Source organism: Myotis davidii, unplaced genomic scaffold (assembly GCF_000327345.1).
Source record: "Myotis davidii unplaced genomic scaffold, ASM32734v1 scaffold3476, whole genome shotgun sequence".
Classification (NCBI taxonomy): domain Eukaryota; kingdom Metazoa; phylum Chordata; class Mammalia; order Chiroptera; family Vespertilionidae; genus Myotis; species Myotis davidii.
Window position 1 is genome coordinate 92,859 of NW_006287429.1, and position 26,956 is coordinate 119,814.

General features: G+C 40.1%; 1 protein-coding gene across 1 annotated transcript in view; it reads left to right on the forward strand.

The window, feature by feature from the left end:
• Nucleotides 1-26,776, forward strand: part of SYTL4 (synaptotagmin like 4) — a 75,054-nt gene extending 48,278 nt beyond the window's left edge. The window contains exons 6-17 of the mRNA XM_006759182.2: nt 2-28; nt 532-607; nt 5,764-5,854; nt 5,970-6,073; nt 6,587-6,694; nt 7,838-8,016; nt 8,235-8,337; nt 15,490-15,651; nt 19,902-20,010; nt 22,175-22,274; nt 23,050-23,258; nt 25,201-26,776. Coding sequence (XP_006759245.1) covers nt 2-28; nt 532-607; nt 5,764-5,854; nt 5,970-6,073; nt 6,587-6,694; nt 7,838-8,016; nt 8,235-8,337; nt 15,490-15,651; nt 19,902-20,010; nt 22,175-22,274; nt 23,050-23,258; nt 25,201-25,376 — 1,444 coding nt within the window. The 3' untranslated portion in view covers nt 25,377-26,776. The remainder of the gene's footprint in view (nt 1; nt 29-531; nt 608-5,763; nt 5,855-5,969; nt 6,074-6,586; nt 6,695-7,837; nt 8,017-8,234; nt 8,338-15,489; nt 15,652-19,901; nt 20,011-22,174; nt 22,275-23,049; nt 23,259-25,200) is intronic.
• Nucleotides 26,777-26,956: the final 180 nt, after the last annotated feature.

Consider the following 26,956-nt stretch of genomic DNA (forward strand, 5'->3'; position numbering starts at 1 on the left):
ACACGGCTGACTCAGATAGCACATCCAGGTGAGATCCCTGCAAATCCCTGCACATCTGTTCAACCAAACTTCCCATTTTGTTCTCTAGCATCAGAATGCAAGGCTCCTATGCCTTCATTGTTCCTGACTTCTCTTCAGCAAGTTGAATGAAGCCTTCTCTCTGACCTTGCTACAAGTCTTTCATTAGCACTTCAACTGTTGTCTCCAATCACAGCCTTCAGGAGCACACTAACTTCCACAGTCTACAGTGCCTTGGAGGAGTGTTCCTGGACCAGCAGCAACAGATGCTGCTGTCCTTTAGGAATTGGTTGTGTGTGTGTGTGTGTGTGTGTGTGTGTGTGTGTGTGTGTGTGTATGTTTGTGCAAAGTTGCTTATCTGATCATCTGCATTACTTCAAGGAAAATCTGATGTGAAGTTTATCTTATGGATTTGGTGAGAGCAAGCCAGTTGCTTTCCTTCCCTAGAGCTTGGGTCCTTAGAAGAGGAAAGGGAGGAGGTGGTTTTGTTATAACTTCTGTATTTACCTACAGGAGAGACTCTCTGGACAAATCTGGCCTCTTTCCAGAATGGAAGAAGATGTCTGCTCCAAAATCTCAACTAGAAAAGGTAATCTTCCTCCCTCTCTCCCTCCCTCCCAGATTCCCTCTCTCTCTCCCTCTGTCTCTGCTCTTTCATTTCTCAGGAAGAATTTAAAGAAAAAATTCAACTAAAAAAGTTTAGTTCTGATTCACTTGGGAAGATTTTCTAAGGTTTTGCTTGAAACATTTGAGAAAATAGGTTTTGTACTACTTCCTAGGATTAAATTAAATTCCTAAGATTAAGCTTTTCTTTATGTTTGTAATAGTTTAGTGAAACTCTGAGCCTTATTCTTTTTTATTTTTATTATTAATTTTTTTTCAATTACAGTTTACATTCAATATTATTTTGTTTTAGTTTCAGGTGTACAACATAGTGGTTACATAATCATGTACTTTGCAAAGTGATCTCCTCAATATTTCAAGTACCCACCTGCCACCATTAATAGTTATTACAATATTATTGACTATATTCTCTATGCTGTAATTTACATCTCTGTGACTATTCTGTAACTGCCAATTTATACTTCTTAATCGCTTTACCTTTTTCACTCAACCCTCAAACCCCTCCCCTGTGGCAACCATCAGTCTGTTCTCTATATCTGTGGGTCTATTTCTACTTTGTTTGTTCTCTTTTTTTTGTCCTTTAGATTCCACATTTAAGTGAAATCATATGGTATTTTTCTTTCGGTATCTCACTTATTTCACTTAGTATAATATCATCTAGGTCCATCCATGTTGTTACAAATGGTAAGACTTCATTCTTTTTTTATGGCCAAGTAATGTATATATACTGAATGGCCAGACTATTATGACCACCCCATCTTTGTAGGTAAATTAGTTATAATTTTCGCACTGAAGTTTCTAGAGGGCCAGGCCCCCTTATGCATGTGGGGTGCATGCTTTCATGCTGTTTCCACCAAATTGTCACTCTGCCATCTGCATGATGCAACTGGAAACGTGATTCATTGGACCACATGACTTTTTTCCAGTGCTCGACTGTCCAATCCTCATGTTCCTGTGCGAATTGGAGATGTTTTATCTTGGTAACTGCAGACAGCAAAGGTGTTCAAACAGGCCTTTGGCTTCCATATCCCATACGATGCAGTGTACGGCTAATTTGCCTACAAACGTCAGGTGGTCATAATAATCTGGCCACTCAATACCACTACTTACTTATCCACTCTTCTATAGATGAGCACTCAGGTTGCTTATATATATTTCCTGTTGTAAATAACACTAAAATAAACATAGGGGTGCATATATTCTTTCAAATTACTGTTTTCGGTTTCTTTAGATAAATCCCCAGAAGTGGAATCACTAGGTCAATAAGGAAGTTCCATTGTTTTGTTTTGTTAATCCTCACCCAAGGATTTTTCCCCCCAAGGATTTTTAGAGAGAGAAAGGGAGGGAGGGGAAGGGGGAGAGAGAGAGAGAGAGAGAGATGAATTGTTCCACTTACTTATGTATTCATTGGTTGATTCGAGAGAGAGAGAGAGAGAGAAACATCGATGTGAGAGAGACACATTGATTGGTTGCCTCCTACATGTGCTCTGACTGTGCCCTTGTAACACAGGTATGTGCCCTTGACTGGAATGGAACTCGTGACCCTACAGTACATGAGTTGATGCTCCAACCATTGAGCCACACTGACCAGGGAGGAAATTCCATTTTTTATTTTAAATTTTTGAGGAACTTCCACAATGTTTTCCAAAATGGATGCACCACCAACAGTGCATGAGGGTTCCCTTTTTTCCACATCTTTGCCAACACTTTTTATTTGTTGATGATTTATTGATGATAGCCATTCTGACAAGTGTGAGGTGATAGCTCATTGTGGTTTTAATTTGCATCTCTCTGATGATTAGTGACATTGAACATCTTTTCATATGTCTTTTGAGCATCTGGTGTCCTCTTTGGAGAAGTGTCTATTCAGGTGCTTTGCACATTTTCTGTGTTCTTTGTTTTGTTGTTGTTGTTGCTGAGTTGTATATATATTTTTTATATATTTTTATATTAATCCTTTATCAGATGTATCATTAGCAAATATTTTCTCCCATTCAGTAGATTCTTTTCATTTTGTTGATTGTTTCCTATGCTTTACAAAACCTTTTTAATTTGGTGAGTGCCATTTGCTTGTGTTTTCTTTTGTTTCCTTTGCCTGAGGAGATATATCAGAAAAAATATTATTAAGAACAATGTCAGACAGTTTACTGCCTATGTTTTCTTCTAGGAGTTTTATGGTTTCCAGTCTTGCCCTTAAGTCTTTAAACCATTTTGAGTTTATTCTTGTATGTGGTATAAGAAGGTGGTCTAGTTTCATTTTTTTATTTTATTTTTTTGCATTTATCTGCCCAATTTTTCCAGCACCATTTACTGACCAGACTATCTTTACCCCTTCTTGCCTCCTTTATTAATTGACCATATAGTTGTAGGTTTATTTCTGGGCTCTCTATTCTGTTCCACTGGTGTGTGTTTTTAAGCCAGTACTATGCTGGTTTGATTACTATGGCCTTGAGGTAATGGTTTATATCAGGTAGTGTGATAGGTCTAACTTTGTTCTTCTTTCTCAAGATTGCTGAGGCTATTAAGGGTCTTTTGTGGTTCCATAGAAATTGTTGGATTATTTGTTTTAGTTCTGTGAAATGTACCATTAGTATTTTTATACTAATTGCATTGAAACTATAGATTGATTTAGGTAGTATGGAGATTTTAATGATCTTAATTCTTCCTGAGTATGGCATATGCTTCCATTTATTTGTATGTTCTTCAATTTATTTCTTTAGTGTTTTATAATTTTCTGCATACAGGTCTTTTATCTCTTTGGTTAAATTAATTCCTAGGTATTTTATCTTAGATGTAATTGTAAATGGTATTGTTTTCTTAGTTTCCCTTTCTGATATTTCATTATTGGTGTATAAAAATGCAACCAATCTTGAATATTTATTTTGTATCCTGCTACTTTACTGAATTCATTGATCAGTTCTTATAGTTGTTTTTTTTGATGGAATCTTTAGGGTTCTCTCTATATAGTATTATGTCATCTGCAAATAATGACAGTTGTACTTCTTCATTTCCAATTTGAGTGTGTTTTATTTTTTCTTCTAGTCTGATTGCTGTAGCTAGGACTTCCAGTACTATGTTGAATATAAATGATGGCAGCAGACATCCTGTTCTTGTTCTTAGTGGAAATAATTTTAGTTTTTGCCCATTGAATATGATGTTGGCTGTTGGTTTGTCATATATGGCCTTTATTATGTTGAGGTATGTTCCCTGTGTGCCTCTGGCACCCCTAAGCTTGCCTGGAATTCCTCAAAAGTTTTTGAAGGAAGACTATAATGCGGGTTCAGGCTGGTCGCCACCAGCAGATCCCACAACCTTTTGTGAACTTGTTTGGGTGGGGCTTCAGGGAGTTGGCAGGGTTGGGCTAACATAGTTCTTCAGGCTGATGCTGAGGTGAGGTTTTGGGGACCCAACACAGCAACAGTTGTACCAGTAAGGCATGTGGGCTGGGGGGAAGTTGGCCCTAGCCCTAAAGCCACACAACACAGTCTCTCCCTGTGTGTTTTTGGCACCTCCTGAGGTTGCCCTGAATTCCTTGAGAGTTTTTTTTTTTTAAGAAAGACTGTAATTCAGGCCCAGACTGGTTGCTGCCAGCAAAGCCCACAGCTGAGTGCGAGCTCGGCAGGGTGGTGCCTAAAGAAGTTGGCAGGGTGGGATTTGTGTAGCTCTCTCCTGGCTAATGCCATATGGAGGGGAGTGCTTGACCCAGGATCAGATGGCATCTGTGTGCAATGTGGGAGAGGGACTCAACACAGGCACATCAGTGGTTTTCCCTCTAGCCCTGTTCCTGAAACTACACAATTCAGTTTCTCCCTGCATGATGTCAGTATCCTATAAGTTGCCATCCCTCCACTAAGTGAGTGCCTGCAAGTGAGATTTTGTGCACTTCTTTTTTTCAGAGGGTGCCTGGGTTTCCAGCAGTCTCTCATCTCACCTGGGTGGACAGAATCCCCACTAATTTTCAAAACCAGATGTTATATGTACTTGTGTCCTGGTCTGGGAAACCTGACATGGGGTTGAGACCTCTCACTCCTCAGGGGGGAAACTCTGAAGCTGAGCTATCCTTCTAGATTCTCAACCATGGGTACAGGAGCAGCCCTTTTTGTATCTCCACTCTTCCTACCAGTCTTGAAGTAGCTTTTTCTGTAAATCTTTAGTTATAAGACTTCTGTTCAGCTAGTCTTAAGATGATTATCCAGGTTGATTGTTTTATAATCCTATATAATAAAGAGGTAATATGCAAATTGACCCTCATGCCCTCACAAAGATGGCTGCCTATGGCCAGGCCAGCAGGGCAGTTAGTGAGGGACAACCAAATGACTGAACAAGCAGGCTGTGTGGGGCAGCTAGGCTGGCAGGGGAGTTAGTGAGGGACGACCAAATGACTGAACAACAGTCAGGCTGGAAGGGGAGTGGTTAGGGGGCAATGAGGCAGGCAGGCAGAAGTGATTAGGGGCAATGAGGCAGGCAGGTGAGTGGTTAAGAGCCAGCTGTCCCGGGATTAGGCCTAAACTGGCAGTTGGACATCCTTCTCACAAACTGGGACTGCTGCGTGGGCTGACCAGGCCGGTGGGGGGAGGCTGTAAGGGGCAACCAGACCAGTGGTGGGGGCAGTTAGGGGTGATCAGGCCAGCAGGGGGGGCAGTTGGGGGCAATCAGGCTGGCTTAGGAGGGAGGCCACTGGTCACCATCTGCATACTGAGTGGCCAGATTTTTATGACCACCACTAATTTGCCTACAAAATTTGTGCGGTGCATGGGGGTGGGGGGCGTGTCTCTCAGCCCAGCCTGCACCCTCTCACAATCCGGGACCTGAGTGGTTAAGAGCCAGCTGTCCCGGGATTAGGCCTAAACTGGCAGTTGGACATCCTCCAAGGGGTCCCGGATTAGAGAGGGGGCAGGCTGGACTGAGGAGATCCCTCCACTGCATGAATTTCATGTACCGGGCCACTAGTTTAATTATAATTTTGATGTTGTCCTGGGAGGAGGTGAGTCTAACTTCCATCTACTCCGCCATCTTAGATCAATTCCCTGAGCCTTATTCTTTATGAGGTTATTCTTTCTTACTCCATCCTTTCACTTATCCAGCTGTCCTTTCCAATTTCCTTGCCCTATTCTTTCCTAGGAAACTCAATCTGGAGGTCAAAATGTGGTATCTGTCAATGAGGGTGAAATGATATTCAAGAAGAACACCAGAAAAATCTTCAGGCCTTCAGGTAGCCATCTTTCTTTCATGGCCTTTTGAGATTGAAATTCTGAGTGCCCTTGATGGGTTCTTAGTATGGAGAATAGTATGTCTCTTTTGATTTGGTATTTTGGTCTTCCACTTAGAATATACTAAATCTGTGATTGATCTTCGCCCGGAAGATGTGGGGCATGAATGTGGCTCCTTGGGAGACAGAAGCAAATCTGTCCCTGGACTCAGTATGGATATGGTAAGTATCTTTCTATTTCACATGGTCACTAGGTGAAATTTTATATATCTAGAACAGACTTTAGTACCACATAATCTCAACCAACCTGTTTAATTATTTAGGAAAAGGCAACATGAATCTTTATTTTCCCAAATTACTAAAGTAAATCTGGTTGCTGAATTGCTTAAAGAAAGACTGTCTTCACTGTCTCTTTTATCTTCTAATACATTGTTTGATATATCGTTGGGTGCTCAAATAAATACTTATTTTTTATTAAAATGTAAACGGATGGCTGGATTGGGGCAGTCAAATGGGAAAGAGATATTCTTAATCTTATTCTTTGATATTTGAGAATGATGCTTGGAATACAGCTTGGAAGCTTGAAATGGGGGGACAAAAATAAGGATATGTGCATACATGTTCACATGACATCTCAGGGCTTAGCAACAATTATGGCTTCCACTAAAGGAAGAATATTAGTTTTTGAGATATTTCTTATTTTTATTAACTCTGAATTTATACTTATTGCTTTAGGAAGAAGAAGAAGAAGAGGAAGAAGAGGAAGAAGAAGACATTGACCACCTGGTGAAGTTGCATCGCCAGAAACTAGCCAGAAGCAGCCTGCGAAGTGGCTCCTCCATGGTAAGTTCTATTAGTTCTTTGACTGTAGACATGTTTAGATACCAGGAAGGAAGAAAGTGCCACCTTGGAGTAGAGTCAGGACCTGGGGAAACATTCTAGTCACTCTTTCTAGGTAACCTAGAAAGGTATTGTCAGGGGAGGCTAGTTAGGGGTGATCAGGCCGGCAGGGGAGAAGGTAGGTGTCAACTTAGACTAACTGTTCCTGTCCTCAATTTAGATCGTAGTTGCTTACTGCACAGGTAGGTGACTTCCTCAGCCTCTGTCCTAGAGATTAATATGTCACATAAGAATTAGGAATAGAGACGTGTTTCATCACAGCTTTTTGAACAGTAACCCTTAACTTCTTTCTTAAAGAGTTACTCAGGCCATGAAGTGAGCAAGATCAGATTTCTTTATCAGAACCCAACCCAAATCTCACATTCAAGGATAGTGTCATGAGAAGGGTCCTGGCAGTATTAATTGGCATTAGGGTGTGATTAAGGAGCAACAGTACCAATCATAATCATGAAGTTAAAAGAACATTTAAGAATTAGGGCCTAGTTACATCATAAGTATGAAGATTGATGTTTAGGAGGAACAAGAGTCAGGAACCAGAGTGTTTAGAGTTTGTTCCTGCTCACACACAGGAAGAGAAATGCAGGCTTTCAGAGTTTATCACAACCTGAGAAGATGTATTTTTACCTCAGGTGGGATTTTGATCCATTCACTTTTTTCTGTAGCCTTTAATAGGAATAAGATAGGGAAAAGAAACACACAGATAATTAAGGCACTTTGTTTTTAAGTAGTAACTGTCCCCTTATAGCGAGTGTTTTAGCATATATAACAAATACCAGAAGTGAGATTATGTCCACTTTACCTGTATGCCTTGCCCACCTTCTAAGGCAGGTGAAAATTGACCATAAAATATGTAAAAATAGGGGAAGAGGAGAAACTAAGAACCTATAAGAGTCATGAGCTGAAGTGAGAGTGCTACTAGATGTTCTTATACTCTGAATACAAGAGTGTTGGTATACTGGCTTGTTGTAGGAACTTTGGAAATTTTTGTTTTATTCAGTGACTGTGGTTGTATCATGAGGAAAGATGTGAGCCATGTGGATGGGGGAGTGTGCCTTCACCAGATGTTTGTGGGTGCTTTATCTTCAGAGTACAATAGGCAGCACAATGAGCATCTATAGTGAAGCTGGTGATTTCGGGAACATCTCTGTGACTGGCAAGATTTCCTTTTCCCTGAAGTATGAGCAGCAAACACAGACTTTGGTCATCCACGTGAAGGAGTGCCACCAGCTGGCTTATGCTGATGAAGCTAAGAAGCGCTCTAATCCGTGAGTGTTTCTAGAACTTGACTGATGCTCTGAAATGAGCGCTCAGACCCTGTCATCTATTTCGGAACTCTTGAACTGAGATTATCCCTTCCTGGACGAATAGGAATGTGTGATTGAGAGTGGTTAGGAGAGATGTGGGAAAGGGACCACGATCGGGAAAATGCAAGAATGGCATATCTAAGAGGGTTTGATATGACATTTTAATTTCTGGTTTCCAGATATGTGAAGACTTATCTGCTGCCTGACAAGTCCAGGCAAGGAAAAAGAAAAACCAGCATCAAGAGGGACACCATCAATCCACTATATGATGAGACCTTCAGAGTAAGTATCCAGATCCAGAGGGAAGGGGAACATGTTCTATCTTGTGCACTAAGTAAGCTGTAGCTGTTCTCCTGCTACATGGCTGGTTGACATGGTTTTCAGTGGCCATGTCTGTGTCTAGGAATACACTATGGGCATCTGTTCACATCCTGGCCTCCAGAGAAGAGAACAAAGGTGATCTGTCTTTCATGGATTGTTGTGAAGATAGATATTCACATGGCCACAAATCTCCATTTAAGAAGTCATTTGGTGGATCAAAGATGGTGGCAGAGTAGATAGAAATTACACTTACCTTCTCCTAGGACCATAGCAAAATTACAACTAAACTACAGAACAATTAATCTGAATACCCAACTGAAGACTAGCTGAACAGAAGTCATAACTAAGGATATACAGAAGGCACGTTGAGACTGGTAGGAGGGGCAGAGACATGAAAAGAACTGACCCTGTACATACTTGCTGTGGTTTAGAACCTGAAGGGATAGTTCTGCTGAAGAGATTCCCTCATAGGAGCAAGGGACCTCAACTACATGCCAGACTCCCTAGCCCAGAGTACCCTAGTTGGGAAAAGGAGCTCACATAATATCTGGCTGTGAAAATCAGCAGGGAATCCATCCACCAAGGTGTGATGGGAGACTGCTGGAAACCCAGGAATCCTCTTAAAGAACCAGTACACAAAATCTCACTTTCAGGCACTCACCCTGGGCTCTATGGAAGGGATGATGGCTCGAAAGAGGGAGGAGACTGGTTTCATACAGGAAGAGATTTGATTGAATGACTTGGGGAAAGGGCTGGAGGGATAGACACCAATGTACTTGTGCTGGGTCTGTCTTTTATACTGCCCATTGATGCCATCTTTCCTGGGTCAAGCACTTCCACATACAGCATTAGCCAGGAGAGATGCACTGGCCCCTCCTGACTGAGTACCTGAGGCCTGCTCTGCCAAAGAAACTCCAATGGAGATATATGCTCAAGGCCTCCAGCCTGGACCTGCATTGCAGTCTTTCTTGAAAAACTCTCAAGGAAATTCAGAAAAACTCAGGGAATGCCAGACACACAGGGAGAAACTGAGTTGTGTAGCTTTGGGGTGAGGGCCCATTTTTCCTACATGCACAAGGAGGCACCACCATTCCTGTGTTTGGCCAGTTTCCACGATCACACAGCATGAGCCTAGGGAGAGGCATTAACCCCTCTCTGCCAACTCCCTCAAGGCCCACCCCACTGCAAAGGTCTGCAGGCCTCAGGCAGGCAGCAGCTGGCCTTGGCATACCCTGAGACTTTTGCTGAGTGGCCTTAGACCCAGCACTGGTGCCTACTTTGTATGAAATATGCACCACTACCAGGTAACTCACTGAGAACCTGCCTCATGCAACTCATGTACTGCCAGAGGCTCTTTTAGAGACTAAGTCTAATAGGCAGCCAGCAGGCGATGATGAGTTTTGGGGTGCCTTGGGACTTTTGGTGACCTGCCCCAGACTCAGTACTGGTGTCAGCCAGCCTTGATGCACAGCTTGGCCCCTCCAGTAAGAACTAAGGCCATGCAAGAGCAGCTACCAACCGTGGATTTCCTTGTGGCGCCTAACAGGTAACCTGGGACCAGCTACAGACTGTCTAAATTGACGTGCACTGGAGTCCCTTCCAAGAGGCCTCAGAACCAACACATTGTTGGCTAGCTTGAGACCACATCAGAACATGGCCCACAGAAAGGTGGTATGGACATGTAACAGAACCTGCAGGTGCAAGTTCCACCTCAGGGGTCAGCAGCTCATATACTATGGTTGGGGTCAATTCTCACAGGCTGAGCCTGCCTGAGGGTCAACTCCACTCCCTATTGGGCCAACATCATTAAAGACTCAAATGCAACAGGAGGGATCACATAACCCACACAAGACACACTCCTAAAGCACCCAGCTCAGGTAATCATAAAACTGCACTGCTAAGACCCACAGAACACCAACTACATAAGACCACTCTACAAAACCTGGGAGAAATAGCATATCTACCAAATACATAGAAACAATCACAGAGAGGCAGCCAAAATTAGAAGATAAAGACACATGTCCCAAAATAAAAGAATAGAAGAATTCTCCAGGAAAAGAAATAAATGGAATGGAGGCAAACAATAAAGTGATACAGAGTTCCAAGTAATGGTTATAAGGATGCTGACGAAACTTAGAGGAAGACTGGATGAACTCATTGAGAATTTAAAAAAAAAAGAGCTACTAAGCATAAGAAAGGACATAGAAGCCATAAAAAACAGTCAAAATGAGTAATACAATATCTAAAATGAAGAATAAACTGTCAGAAATCAATAGCAAAGTAGATGAAGAGGATTACATCAGTGATTTGGAATAAAATGTAGCAGAAAATACACAATCAGAGCATTGAAAGGAAAAAAGAATTTAAAGAAAATGAAGATTCAGGGACCTCTGTGAAGACATTAAGTTTAACAACATCCATATCATCTGGGAACTAGAAGGAGAAGAGAGAGTAAGGGATTGAAAACCTATTTGAAAAAATAATGACTGAAAACTTTCCTACCCTGATGAATGAAAAAGACACACAGGTCCAGGAAGTACAGAGTCCTAAACAAGATGAACCCAAACAGACCCACACCAGTATACATCATAATTAGAATGGCAAAGGTTAAAGACAAAGAGAAAATCATAAAATCAGCAAGAGAAAAACAGTTACCTGCAAAGGTACCCCCATAAGACTGTGAGCTGATTCCTCAACAGAAACTTTTCAGGCCAGAAGTGACTGACATGAAATATTCAAAGTGGTGATAAATAAAGACCTAGAACCAAGATTACTCTACCTGGCAAGGCTACCATTTAAAACTGAAGGAAAATAAAGAGCTTCTCAGAGAAGAAAAAGCTAAAGGAGTTCATCACCACCAAACTGGTATTACAAGATAGGTTCAAGGGAGTTAAAGAAAAAAGAAAATAAAAACAGAAAAATAAATATGAATGAAAATAGCAATAAATAGGTACGTATAAATAATCACTTTATATTTAAATGGATTAGATGCTCCAATCAAAAGACATAGGGTAGCTGAATGGATAAGAAAGTAAGATCCTGCTGTCTACAAGAGGTCTACTTCATATGAAAAGACACACAGACTGAAGTAAAGGATGGAAAAAAATATTTCATGCAAATAGAATATAAAAAAGGCTGGGATATCAGTACTTATATCAGACAAAGTAGATTTTAAAGGCTATTAAAAGACAAAGAAGGACATTACATAAAAATAATTGGATCAATCCAACAAGAGGCTATAATCCTTGTTAACATTTATGCACCCAACACAGGAGCATATAAATATATAAAGGAAATATTGATGGACATAAAGGGAGAGGTCAAGAGTAATACAGTCATAGCAGACTACCTTAACACCCTTTGACATTAATGGATAGATCTTCCAGATGAAAAATCAACAAGGAAACAGCAGCCTTAAATGATACATTAGGCCAGATGGATTTAATGTTTTCAGATCATTTTACTCCAGAATGGCAGAATATACATTCTTTTCAAGTGCACATGGAACTTTTTTGCAAAATAGACCACATGTTAAAACATCTCAATAAATTTAAGAAGATTGAAGTCATATCAAGTATCTTCTCCAATCACAATCTTTTAAAACTAGAAATCAATTACAAGAAAAAATGAAAAACACAAAAACACATAGAGGTTAAATAACATATTACTAAACAATAAATTGATTAACAACAAGATCAAGGAAGAATTCAAAAGATACCTTGAGATAAATAAAAATGAAAACACAACAACCCAAAATTTATGAGACACAGTGAAAGCAGTCTCAATTGGGAAATTCATGGTAATACAGGCCTACCTCAAGAAAAATCTCAATACTGCACAAGAGTTCCCTTTTCTCCGCATCCTCGTCAATACTTGTCACTTGTTGATTTGTTGATGATAGCCATTTTTACAGGTGTGAAGTGCTACCTCGTTGTCATTTTGATTTGCATCTCTCGGATAATTAGTGACTTTGAGCATGTTTTCATATGTCTCTTGGCCTTCCTTATGTCTTCTTTTGAAAAGTATATATTGATGTTCTTTGCCTATTTTTTTTATTGGGTTGTTTGTCTTCCTTTTGTTAAGCTGTATGAGTTTCCCATAAATGTTGGAGATTAAACCCTTATCAGAGATATCGTTGGCAAAGGAGTAAGGGAGAGAGCTCAACCAAAGGATTTGTATGCATGCATATAAGCCTAACCAAGGGACACAGACACCAGGGGGGTGGGGGCATGAGTGGGGGTGTGAGGACAATCGGGGGATAAGGACACATATGTAATAGCTTAATCAATAAAGAAAAAATTTAAAAAATAAAAGTGGGCAAAGGACCTGCATAGACACTTTTCCAAAGAGGACATACAGATTGCCAATATACATGAAAAGATGCTCCACATCACTACCGTATTTGCCGGCGTATAAGACGATTTTTTGGCCCTGAAAAATATGCCTCCAAGTGGGGGGTCGTCTTATACGCCAGGTACACTTCAGATAGAATGCCCATAGTGCTTGCCCCGTGCCATAGTGGCCTCCCGATGCCCGCCCACTTCATTCCACATACCGTTCAGGCATAAGCAGCGCTGCTGGGTGTATGCTCGGCTGTTATGCGATTTTGCTGTTATGCGATTTTACCACACTCGCAAAATCGCACACAGCCGACCATACACCCAGTATGATAGCACAAAATCGCGAATCGCGATACCATACTGGGTGTATGGTTGGCTGTGTGCGATTTTGCGAGTGTGGTAAATTCGGGTTACCGTATATTTCTTTACATATGCATTGAAGATTCGTGATTTTGCGCTATCATGATGCCTCTTAGAATGTTGAAGAGCTCGCACTTGCGCACTAGTGAGGTCCCAGGGAGATGCTGATGCAAGGGTGGACCAGACTGCTATAGTGACAGGGCGGGCAAACAGGGAGCAGGGACCAATCAAATCAGGCTTTGTATACAGCCAACAGCCAACCACAATACTGCCCCATTGTACAGTACAGCATAGAAAACGTCGACCAGTCAAACCCCTATCATCCCTATCATGGCACCAAGATGTCGTTGATGAACATGCTATAGAGTGTGTTTTCTTTAGTGAATTACCGGTATGTTTACCGGTAATAAACTTGCACTGTTTTATGTATATGTTTGATTACATACAGCCTTGTGACAGTTTTCCTGCATGTCATAATCATTTGAATATAAATTAAAATGTTAAAATCAAATCTGATATTGCTTTACCTTTTATTTGGTGTGTGGAAGGTGTGCGGAAGAGGGGGTAGTCTTATACGGCGAGTATATAACAAACTCTGTATTTTGAGTGGAAATGTTAGGGGGTCGTCTTATACGCCCAGTCGTCTTATACGCCGGCAAATACGGTAATCATCAAAGATATTCAAATTGAAACCACACCGAGATATCACCTCATGCCTGTCAGATGGCTCATCAATAAATTAACAAGTGCTAGTGAGGATGTGGAGAAAAGGAGCTCCTGGGGAACTGCTGGTAGGAATGCAGACTGGTACAGGCACTGTGGAAAACAGTAAGCAATTCCTTCAAAAAACTAAAAATGGAACTACTTTCTGACCCAGTGATCCCACTTCTGGGAATATATCCAAAGAAACCCAAATTTGTAGCAGGTTAAGAGCCCTTGAGTGACCTCAGTTTCCCCAGAAGCCTCATTCAAAGAGCCCAAACTGAATGAAGCATCAGTTTAGCCCAGTACTAGTCCCACAATCCTACAAGGGAGGCATTACCATAATTCTATTTTACATATGAAGGAACTGAAGTCCAGAGTGGTTAAACCATGTTTGTAAAGTCACACAGAAAGTGAGAAGGCTGGATGCCTGATTCCAAATCCAGTGCTCTTTCAGCCATAGTAGAATTGCCTGGAGCAGGATCAGGACCTAGTAGGTGCTAGTGAGAGAAGACAGTAAAGAATAGGATCAGGGAGATTGGGTAGATTATTCCAGTGGGGGAAATACATGGGATTCAACTAGAGTTAAAAAGAAGAAGAAAATAAACAAAATAGAAACAGATTTACAGGTACAGAGAACACAGTGATGGGTGCCAGAAAGGAGGGAGGGTTTGGGGAGCTGGGTAAAAAAGGTGAAGGGATTAAGAAGTACTAGTTGGGCCCTAGCCGGTTTGACTCAGTGGATAAAGCATCAGCCCATGGACTGAAGAGTCACAGGATCCATTCTGATCAAGGGCACAAACCTCCGTTGCAGGCTCAATCCCCAAGTCGGGCACATGCAGGAGACAAGCAATCAATGTGTCTCTCTCACATGGATGTTTCTCTCTTTGTTTCGCCCCCTCCCTTCCACTCTCTCAAAAAATCAATGGGAAAATGTCCTCAAGTGAGGATTAACAACAATAAAAAGAAGTACTAATTGGTAATTACAAAATAGTCATGGGGATGTAAGGTACAGCACAGAGAGTATAGTGAACAATATTGTAATAACTTATGTATGGTGCCAGGTGGGTACTTGAAATGTTAGGGGGGCACTTTGTAAAACTTATGATTATCTAACCACTATGCATATACTGGAAAGTGATACCAAATAATGTTGAATATAATCTGTAATTGTAAAGTAAAATTTAAATAGCATCATTTGGGATTAAGAGTCTCTGGACAATTTTTTTAATGTTCCAGTATTCTCTTACCCACTCAAGGAAAATTAATTTCCAGGTTCTCCCGTGGAATATGGTAGTTTTTTGTCAAATGGGGTAAGTGGAGGCTTTGAGTGAGGAAACTCATAGTGCTCAGGGACTAGAGCAGTGATGGCGAACCTATGACATGCGTGTCAGAGGTGACACGCGAACTCATTTTTTTGGTTGATTTTTCTTTGTTAAATGCCATTTAAATATATAAAATAAATCTCAAAAATATATTTGTTTTACTATGGTTGCAAAGATCAAAAAATTCCTATATGTGACACAGCACCAGAGTTAAGTTAGGGTTTTTGAAAATGCTGACACGCCGAGCTCAAAAGGTTCGCCATCACTGGGCTAGCGTAATGTGATGTTTGATACTATGGACTTTGGGTATGGTTGCTCAGATTTTGGAGTAATCTTTGCTGAGGAATTATCACTAATTATCTTGGTTTTCTCCTTGTTTTTCACAGTATGAGATCCCAGAATCCCTCCTGGCCCAAAGGACATTGCAGTTCTCAGTTTGGCATCATGGTCGTTTTGGTAGAAACACTTTTCTTGGAGAGGCAGATGTCCAGATGGATTCCTGGAAGCTTGATAAGAAACTGGAACATTGCCTTCCTTTGCATGGAAAGGTAGTCTGTCTGCTTTTACAACTCAGGCAGTTTGCATCTGAGGTGGAATTGTTTGCAGTGTCCTCTGCTGGTACTTGTTGGTAACGTCTTTGAATGTAGTATGCTGTATAGTTCTAGCGCACTCTGCTGGAGTTTCTGAGTTTGACAGTAATTTCAGATGCACTTGTATGACCAGCAGATGAAGCCATAGTTTTCTTTGAAGTCTTTCATATGTGTGCCACGCTTTTCCTCCTAAACTTCCAGGGTATGGCTATATCCTAACATCCTAAATTGCACCTCGTCCCCAAGCTAACCTTTTCGGTGTATCCTAATCTGCGCTCCTTTCCCAAGTTAACTTTTTCATTAAAGACGTGGGAAGTAAAACAATTAATGGAGTTCCAATTACTGTGCTCTTGGTAACACAAGCAATGGAAATGGAGATGGCACCTCAGGTAAGAGTTTATCATTGTGCATGATAGTGGCTAGGATTTGAGTGCCGACCTAGATTTGAATCCTGGTCCTGCTATTTGCCAGGTAGTTAAGTCATCTAATTTATAAAATAACTTAGGTAAGTCACCTAACTTCTGTGAACCTTAGTTTTTTCATCTATAAAATGAAGGTAATAATATTCCTCTTTTGCAGGATTGTATACAAAGTACCAATTAATGCCTGGTACATAATGGACATTCAATAGGTTGCTGTCATTCTGGTTAAGATGAAGTTGCTAAAACAGAGTCAGGACTTCTTGATTATCATAACTGTTCAATTTTAAGGTCCTTCTGTAACACTTTTTTATACTAGCATTTTAATTGCTAAAAATAGGACATGGTACATAGAATATTTCTGCAAAGATAGACAAGAAACTAGTAGTAGTGGCTGCCTCCAGGAAGAGAGACTGAGGTGGGAGGGTAATTTACTTTTCTCTACACTGAGTGGCCAGATTATTATGACCAGCCAGATTATTATGACCACTCCATCAGTACAATGAATTGAATTAGTTATGCAAATAATAATAATAATAAAACCTTGAGAGTATTTGCTTAGAAAGTTTTCAATATTCAGTATTTTTGGAAGTGTCAATGAAGTACTGATGAGGTGGTCATAATTATCTGGCCGGTCATAATAATCTGGCAACTCAGTGTATATACCCTTTTAAAGTGTTTGAACTTTTTACCGTGTGTGTGTGTGTGTGTGTGTGTGTGTGTGTGTGTGTGTATATGTGTAATAACACTCATTTAACAATTAAGAATTTATATGTACATGGTTAAAAATTAAAACAACATAGACATGTATAAGAAGAAAAGTAGGTTCCATTCCCTAAAAATAATCACTGTTTATCAACTACTTGGATAACTTTATAGAAATTTTAAGCAGCACTAATGTGCACATATGGATTTATATTTTTTTTTCCTTTTTACACAAATGGCTCATACAAAACTCATTGTTTATAAATATCTTGATTTTTTATTTAGCAATTTGTCATTTACCATGGACATCTTTCTCTGCCACCACTTACAGATCTATCTCATTTTTATTGCTGTATAATATTCTTTCATGTGTCTATATTATAATTTATTTACCATTCCCCCACTGATATACATTTAAATTGTTGCTTTTTTTGCTGTTACACCTTTGCTGTAATATATGTGACTATAGGAGAAATTTCTGGTGATGGAACTGATGAGTCAAAGGAAATGTACATATAATATTTTGATAGCTTTTGCCCTCCAAAAGCACCCAAAACCACCAGTAAAAATTAAATTTGCCCCTTTAAATACTAGTAAAAACAGGAATTAAATTATCACAAAACTATAGAATATTGTTAGAAATTTAGAATTTCTTAAGCATTTGGCACACAAGTTGTCCCCAGTTCCATAATCTCACAGTCAAGGGCCTACTACAGTTGATATAATAATACTGGAAATGGTAGTACAAACCATCATGAACTACTGCCAATAAAAATGCTTAACATCAATTTAAAGCTGTATTAAAATGGAGGTATTTGCTCTTTGCAATTATTTGGAACCAGAATGAAGATATATTTTTTTAAATATATTTTATTGAGTTTTTTTTACAGAGAAGAAAGGAGAGAGATAGAGAGTTAGAAACATCGATGAGAGAGAAACATCGACCAGCTGCCTCCTGCACACTCCCCACTGGGGATGTGCCCGCAACCAAGGTACATGCCCTTGACGGGAATCGAACCTGGGACCTTTCAGTCCACAAGCCGACGCTCTATCCGCTGAGCCAAACCGGTTTCAGCCAGAATGAAGATATATTACTGAAACAAACATGCCAATTTCCAACTAAGGCTAAATCCAATTCTTAACAGTCCACTGAAATTCACAATTTAGAAATTTAAATTTTGTAGACATTTTATAAATAATACAAAGACTATTTCAATATTACATATCTATTTAACTTAAAACATTCTACATTTATTGTCCCTAGTTTGTTTGTTTTTCCCCCCAATAATCTTTTTGCCTCCCGATCAATATTCTCTTCCAGGCATCCACCACCTTTATTATGTTTTACATTGAATTTATTGGGGTAACATTGGTTAATAACATTATACAAATTTCATGTGTACAACTTTATAATACAACATCTGTGTACTCTATTGTGTTCTCACCACCTGAAGTCTAGTTTTCTTCCATCACCTTGCATTTGACCCCTTTAATCTCTATGGCCTCCCCCCAGCCCCCTTTCCCTTTGGTAACCACTATTACCTCCTTTTTCTTTCTCTCACCCATACACTAAACTTTGTGCATTCTGGGGATGTGGTACATTTTTCTAAAGTTATAAGTATTATGCCCTCCTGGCATTGATGTCTTCAATGATGAGGACCTCATTTAGAGGAGCCCTAGTGAACACAGGCAGGTGAAAGGGCATTTCTAGTGTGCATCAGCTCATGCTCTAGGCACTAAAGCATAAAGAGCAGAGGCATGCTGAAAGAGCCAATAGAGTGAAGCAGTTCTGCTACCCACAGCCCAAGATGAAAGGTCACTTGCTGTTCATCCCGGACATTCATTCATTCACTTTTGCATTCATTCAGTCAATATTTGTGGAGCATGTACATGCCAGGAACTTTGCTAAGTGTTGGGCATACTAGGATGAACAGGCTTGATTCCTGTACTTCTGGCATTTAGATTCTAATGATAGAGACAGTCATTAATCAAAAGTAACATAAATTTGAAATAAAAAAATTGCTACATATTCAAGTCCTTGTAACAGAGTTCCATCTAGCCCTCAATTTTTTATGAGAAGCTTTCTTTAAGAAAATGTTTCTTTGAAGATCATTCAAGTGATACATGCTATTCTCTATATAGACATATACAGAATAAAATGTGAAAGCCCTTTTTTCTTTCACCATTCCATTCCCTTCCTTACAAGAAATAAGTGTTAAGTTTGTCTGTATCATTTGGGGGTTTTCTATGCAGTATAGTAGAGTGGTTAATGTCTGAATTTGAATCCTGTCTCTGCCAATTACTGTGTGTACTTGGGTAAATTACTTAACCTCTCTGTTCCCCTGTTCCATAATCTGTAAAATGGGAACAATAGTAACTATTTAATAGGGACTGTTTTGAGGATTAAACAAAATGATATACTTAGAGTACTTATAACAGTGCCTGGCACAGAGTAAGTACTATTTAAGTGATAATGATAATAATCACATACATATATACACATTACATATATAAAAATATGAATATATTTTAATATAAATGGGATACTTTTCTGCATCTTGCTTTAGTAACTTAACATGTTGGACATCTTTCCATGTCAGTGTGTACAGATTCACCACATTCTTTTGATGATTGCATGCCATATGCCATATGCCATATGAGGGCATTAAAAACACTCATTTAACCTTTCCTATATTGATTGACATGTAAGTTGTTTCCATGGCTTTTACTAACAATACTTGTAGCTAAATCCTTCATCATGGTGTCAGTCCCTTATGAGTTTGTGTGACAAGCATGCTGGAAGACCTGTAAGAGTATTTGGAATCTAGTAGGTGTATCACCAAGTAGTAAAATAGTGGGCATTGCAGAATACTTTTGTTGGTTCTTCTGCATCTCCTTCTGAAGAAATTACCTTAGAAACCGGTGGCTGCCATGGCCTAGGGACCCTGGATTATATTCATAAGGAGAAGGATCCTCATGCTGTGGAGCTGTTTGGGGGGATAATTTTAGAATCTCCTCAGCAAGAGGCCCCAACAACTCCTGAAAAGCTCAGCTTGACCTTGTGTTTGTTTCCATGTGTTTCAGATCAGTGCTGAGTCCCCGACTGGCTTGTCATCACACAAAGGCGAGTTGGTGGTTTCATTGAAATACATCCCAGCCTCCAAACTCCCTGTTGGAGGTGACCGGAAAAAGAGTGAGTTTTCTTTGGGGCCCTGGGTTTAGCCCTTATCTTCTGTAAAGGATCTGTATGAGGTGGCTACCACTGTTGGAGAGACCAGATTGAGATGAGCCCTGGATCATCTTCTAGGGAAGATTCATTTACTTACTAAGTAAGCCTTTTCTGCATTTTTTAACCAGAAGGGAATGCCTCAGGGTTGGCATTTAATTTTTTAGGTTATTAAACTAACTTGGTTTTGGTCCAGCTGTGGCAAGCTACTAAGAGAGCACCACAGAACAGAAACCTTGGGGCTTAGAAAGGATGGGTGGAAGGGGTGGTGAAGAATGAGGGACAGGAAGTTGAAGGCTGAGGAAGAGTGAATCAACATACCAGCCACTGTGCTAGTGACTATGGATACGTAGATGAATGAGACATGATATTTGCTCCCCTTGAGAAGCTTAGTTTAGCAAGAAAGACAGTCATATGCAAAAAGAATACAGATGCAGGAGTGATAAATTCTTTCTGGTTAAATTTGGGAGCTTTAAAGAGAAAGTAATGATGAAACTGGACTTAAGACTTTATCAGGCAGAAAAGGAAGAGGATAGGGTGAGAAGAGCATTTCCAGAAGAGAAAATAACATGATCATGGTAAATGTGGGGTGTATGTGAGTGTGAAGGAATGAAGTCCTTTTATCAGTGGGGCTGGAGTTATAGGATATAGATATGGGAATAGGGCTGGAATTGTTGGTGAGGCTGGAGCCCCACCAAAAAGGGCCTTGAACCTAATAGTAAGGAGTTGAAATTTATCTATTGGCAATAGAAACCCAAAGTTCTTAAAAAAGATACCTACATCAAAGTCTCACTATAGGATGTGGGGAATCAATGATATCCCCAAGGAGGTTGTGCAAAATGACTAGAGAAGAGAGGCAAGGATAGAGCCATGGGAAATGTCACCATTATAAAGGTTGAAGAGAGAAAGAAAAGCCAGTGAGATAGGGGGGTTATCAGGAGAGAGCAATGCCATGATAAAGCTTGAAGAAGGGAGTGGGGCTTGTCAACAGTACTGACATACTACTGGGAGGTCAGGCCCAATGAGGACTGAGAAGACATGGCTTATGGGTGTTAAAGCAGAAACCAGATTTCACTAGAAACTGGGCAGAGTGAATGAGGCAAAAGAAGGAGAGGTACTGAGTGTGGACTCTTTTTTTCAGGATAATTGATAGCAAAAGAAAGGAGGGACATAGAGAATAGCCTGAAAATGAGACAAGGTTGAAAGGCAATTTTCTTTTTAAAATATATTTTTACAAGGAGAGATGAGATTAACAGATATTTAGACTGAAGGGAAGGGACCAGTGAAAAAACAGATATTAAAAATGGGAGATGGGGGTTGAAATTGTTGATGCCTGATGAATCCTGTGAAGTGGGAGTAGAATCAAGAACACAGTGGAGGAGTCCTCTTTTTTTAGTCATTCAACTAATATTAGGCAACTTTATTTCTCTAAGGCTCAATTTCCTCACCTATAAAATGAGGACAATAATAGTATTGTTGTAGATAACTAGAGGCCTAGTGCATGAAATTTGTGCATTTGGGGGGGGGTCCCTCAGCCCAGCCTGCACCCTCTCCAATCTGGGACCCCTCAAAGTATGTCCAACTGCTGGTTTAGGCCCAATCCCACAGGGATTGCCTGCCTGCCTGTCTGATTGCCCATAACCACTCCCCTACTAGCCTGATCGATGCCTAACTGCTATCCTGCTGGCCTGATTGTCCCCAACTGCCCTCCCCTGCCAGCCATCTTGTGGCTGCCTGTCTGATTGCCCCTAACCACTCCCCTACCAGCCTGATTAACTCCTAACTGTGACCAAGTGGGGGTGGCCATCTTGTGCGAGGGTGTGATGGTCAATTTGCATATTACCTCTTTATTATATAGGATAGGGTTATTTTAATAATTAAATGCTTAACATAGAATCTGACACACAGCAAGATTTCTATAAGCATTTATTGCTGTTGTTTTTCTTAATTGAGCGTTTATTGCTTATTGTCAGGCATTCTGCTAGGTACTGAGAATCCAGGCCAGGTGCAGTCCAGTTATGGAGCTTGCTGCCTTCAGGATCAAGGGAAGGAAATGCTATGTAGATAAAGCTCAAGAGAAATCTGGAGGTGTAGGGGCTCACTTATTTGCTATGGCTGACATCCCTTACAGGTAAAGGTGGGGAAGGGGGAGAGCTCCAGGTATGGATCAAAGAAGCCAAGAACCTGACGGCTGCCAAATCAGGAGGGACTTCAGACAGCTTTGTCAAGGGGTGAGTCCCTGTACCAGCATGGAATTAACCAATTTTAGGATAAGAGAGCTAAGGGAGAAGCCCAATTTAACCTTTCTCTGTGGATATTATATTTGTGTGTTCTACCACCTCCAGCAAACAACTTTTTTTCCTGAAATTTATGGCAAAACCACCGCTACAACATTTGCACTGGTCTAAGCTCAGTTTGGACTGGATTGTAGTGCTGATTGCCAAAGAGAAGGGTGGTAGACAGATAGGTTTGGCTTTTCCTTTGTTATAGACTTATACTATTAATTAATCCTTAATAATAATAATAATAAACCTCTGTCCCCTGACAGTTAAGATTCGAGGGCTCATTACTTTGTTCCCTACAATATTTAAGCAATGCTAGCTTTCCCCAAATTATAGATCACCCCCTGAATTAAGTTCTCAAGTAAATCATGTTTGGCTATGTCAATAGTTACTAACATTGGTTTTATTTAAAGAGGACCTAGCCCAAAAGAAATGTAACCAAATATTTAAAACCCATTTTAATATAATATAATATAATAAATATAATATTTTAAATAGAATAACATTATATTACTTTTCTCTCCTTGTTGAAGGAATTGAATCAGATGAATGATCTAGTGGGGTTAGTAGGAACTCTGCTTCGGATTCAAAGGCAGGAATATTTATATTAGGATTTGAGAGTTTGCACACATCCCTGAGCTAAGCCTGTAGTAGTGGAAAGGAGAATTTAGATACATATTGCCAGACTTGAGTAGGTTGTTGATTACTCCCCGCCCTCTGCCAGATACCTCCTTCCTGCGAGGAACAAGGCCAGTAAGCGTAAAACTCCTGTGATGAAGAAGACCCTGAATCCCCACTACAACCATACATTTGTCTACAATGGTGTGAGGCTGGAAGATCTACAACACATGTGCCTGGAACTAACTGTGTGGGACCGGGAGCCCCTGGCCAGCAATGACTTCCTGGGAGGGGTCAGGCTGGGTGTTGGCACTGGTGAGAGCTTCTCCCCTTCCTTACTATCTTAAAGGCCTTTCATGCATTTCACTCCCAATATAACTAACTTCCTCGCTACAAAGCTTCTTTATGACAGGAGTTTTCTTCTTTTCTTTGAGTTAACCAATATTTATTGAGTACCTACTACGTGCAGGCCTAGAGGAATACAGCTCATATACTCTTTCTTATGTGTACAGATAAATGTGATCCTGATTTCCAAGAACACCATCATCTTCCCACCAAAAAAAAATCTGAAAACCTATTTATATCTGTACCTATAATTTCCATCTTCCATCCTGTCATAATGAAAGAAAGGCCCTTTCTAGCAAAGGTCAATCTTTTTCCAAATGTTCTGAATCATATCCTCACTTCTCAATGACCTCACTTCTGGAATCTCCTATCTCTCCTGACTGATCAGTTTCATTCTCTCTCCCTTCTACTGGAGGTGAAAACAGATATGCTCTGGTATTTCTGATTTTGAAAAACATAAATAAACCTCCCTTTGATCCTATAACTCCCTTCTAACTTATTAAAAATAATTATTTCCACTCCCTCCCCTCTTCTTTAGTCTTCAATCCACTGTGAGCTGACTTCTGTCCCACTACTCCACTGAGCAATTGCTTCTGCCAAAGTTTTGTTTTACTCTTACTAGAATTTTAAGTGCTACCCAACATAGCTGATCACTTCCTTTTTCTTGAAATACTTAGCTTTTAATCAAGACATTATACTCCCTTTTAACTCACTGCTCACCTTCTCAATTTTCTTTGTAGTTTCCTCATTCTATACACAAACTCTAAATGTTGGTGTTTCTTAAGGCATAGTCTTAGATCCTTTTCTTTTCTCTATAGTCTCTGCATTCTTGTGGCCTTAAATAGTAATTGTATATTAATAACTCATACAAAGCACTTAATACAAAGCATCTAGGATGATGTTTTTACAAATATAAGCCAATTCATGTCAGTTCCTGCTTAAAAACCTTCAGTGGCTTCCTATTGCACTTAGAACAAAGTTCTCAGCATGCCTACAGGCCCCATATGATCTAGACCTTCTCTGTTGCTTTATGATCCATCTCTGCATCTCTCCTGCTTACTCACTATGCTCCAACCACAATGACTTTCTTTCTGTTCTCCAAATATATAAATCTTATTTCCACTTTATAACCTAAGCAATTAGTGTTCTCCCTGTCTGGAAAGGCTGGGTCCTTCCTATCCTTCAGATCTTGACTCAAGTGTCTCCTTTTCATAGAGGCCCTCAGACCACTCCATCTAAAGGATGTCCTGCTCTAGGCACTACAAATCACCTTGTTTACTAACTTCATGACATTTACATTATCTGAATTATTTTTGTTGATTTACTTGGATATTTTCTGTCTTTCCTATTCAAATGTAAGCCACCTACAGGCAGGACTTTTTCTGCTTTGTTCATCACTGCATTCCCTAGAGCTTAGAAGAGTACTGGCAAATAGTCGGCACTCAATACATGTTTATTGAATGAATGTACAAGAGAATAGGAATGAGGCCATGTACAATCCTAACTTCAGGCCTGGAGTTTACAGCTAGAGAAAAAAGGTGTCCAGCTTCTTTATTAAAAAAAAAACACACAACACCACACAAAACATTTAAGTCAAGTTGGCAATACCAGAAGGGCAATAGCTCTGGCATGAGGTGAGTTGTCAGACACCAGAGCTCCACACAAGCCTCAAAATAAGAGGTCTCTAACTATTGGTGTCCCAGTTGGAGTCCCATTTCATTAATCAGAAGCCTCTTGACAGAGTCTCAGGAATAGAATCATCAGGGAATACTTCCCAGACTGCTGTCCCTATTAGCCCATCTACATAGCACACTGTCATTTATGGGGTGGCTGGCTATCCTTGTAAGCCCGTATTTTCTGGTGAGCTAAGGGGTGGGATCCCTGTTCAGGCTCCTCTGGTGTTTCTTTTCAGGGATCAGTAATGGGGAAGTGGTGGACTGGATGGACTCGACTGGGGAAGAAGTGAGCTTGTGGCAGAAGATGCGACAGTACCCAGGGTCTTGGGCAGAAGGGACTCTGCAACTTCGTTCCTCGATGGCCAAGCAGAAGACGGTTTATGAGTTGGCCAGAGAAAGTCAGAGGAAGTGAAGAAACCAAGAGTAAAGATTTATAATTTAATATGTGTATTATGTCTATGTGTATACAAATATGTATTTCTATAAATCTCACTGTGCTAGACTTCTCCCCTTTTGAAAACAGGTTCAAGAATAAGGGTCTCTTTAATGTTTTTATTTGTGCAGAAGCTAGTATACTTGCAAAGTCCATTCTTATATCTCTGAGTTTTAATTAACTTCTAAAATGTTTTAAAATAACTCTTTATCTCCTGTCTTACTATCCTTGTTCCTACTTCCCTAGGAAGCCCTGGCTGCCTCTGGCATTAGTAAGAATCTATGTTTAAATGTGTTCCTGGTCTGAGGTCAAGGATCTGGGAAGCAGGGTTGGGTTACTAAAGACAGGAGAAGATGGTAGAAAGGTGAGTAGGTCCTCTCCTTCCTCTCTAATTTATGCTTTTAATGCCTTTTCTACCTTGACAAATTTCTAGAACTTTGCTTTTTAACTCCTCTTGTTTTTTAAGCAATTTCCACCTTGCTTGAGTCTAATGGTTTTTGTGAAATGGTAAGAAAATTATTCAGTTCCTTCTGGTTCTAGACACCTTCACTATACCTTATAATGGGGCTGCTTTTAAAAAAGCACTTTAATTAAATAATAGCCTTTAGACCAAGTCATGGACATGATGGACATGAGCAGCAAGTAGTTCTTGGTGGTTCCAGAGGACCAGAGTGACTGAGGCTGAAGTGTCTTCCAGTCTGTGTTGAATTCTTTGCATTTAAACTGTTACAGTAGTTGTTGGAGAGCTCATTTCTCTAATGAAAGGCAAGACATCTTCATTCTCAACATGTACCACATCTTTCTTAGTGTTTGTGTCCACAATGTATTACCACACAGAATATGGTCTACATATCATTTTGTCCACCAGAATAGCCAAGTACTGTGTAAACTGGTCCAGTGTTTCTCCAGGCTGGGCACTGTTAGTGCTCCGAGATAATGTAGTCTGAATTCTTTCTTGAAATGGTTTCAGATCTTTTTTTTTTTCTACTGTTTTCCTAATCTTGACCTAGATGTAAGATGTAACAGGGGAGTGATATGTTGAGACCTTTCTAAGAAGGATTTTAATGAGCTAAGGTTCATTTTCTAAAACTTACTGTTCCAAACTGACCTTTTTATTCTTCCATATGTATCTACACAGTCATTTGTGAAAGAAGTCTATACCGGAGAAGAAATACCTGTCAGGGTAATCATGTGCTCACTCACTGACTCTCCTATATATATGAACTGAATGGAGGAGTGTTTTTAAAAGGTTTATTTGGTGTGGGTTGATATTGTAATGGAAGGCAAACTTGGGATACTGTGCTGTAACTTGCTCCTTTGTTCTCTAGCCCCTGAAATATACTTGTTCTTCAATAAAGTGTTCTCACTTGTTAAGTGTTTGCATTTGTTGGTTCTATAGATGCCTTTGTCTTTGATGTCCTGACTTCCTGTTGTTGCTTTTCATGTGGCTTTAAGGATAAGGATAAGGACAGATGCCCTTCCCTAACCCTTGTGAACAGATTTATAGAAAATTTCCCTTTCCCCACATTGCTTCCCGATGCCTCCACTGAGCTCTGATC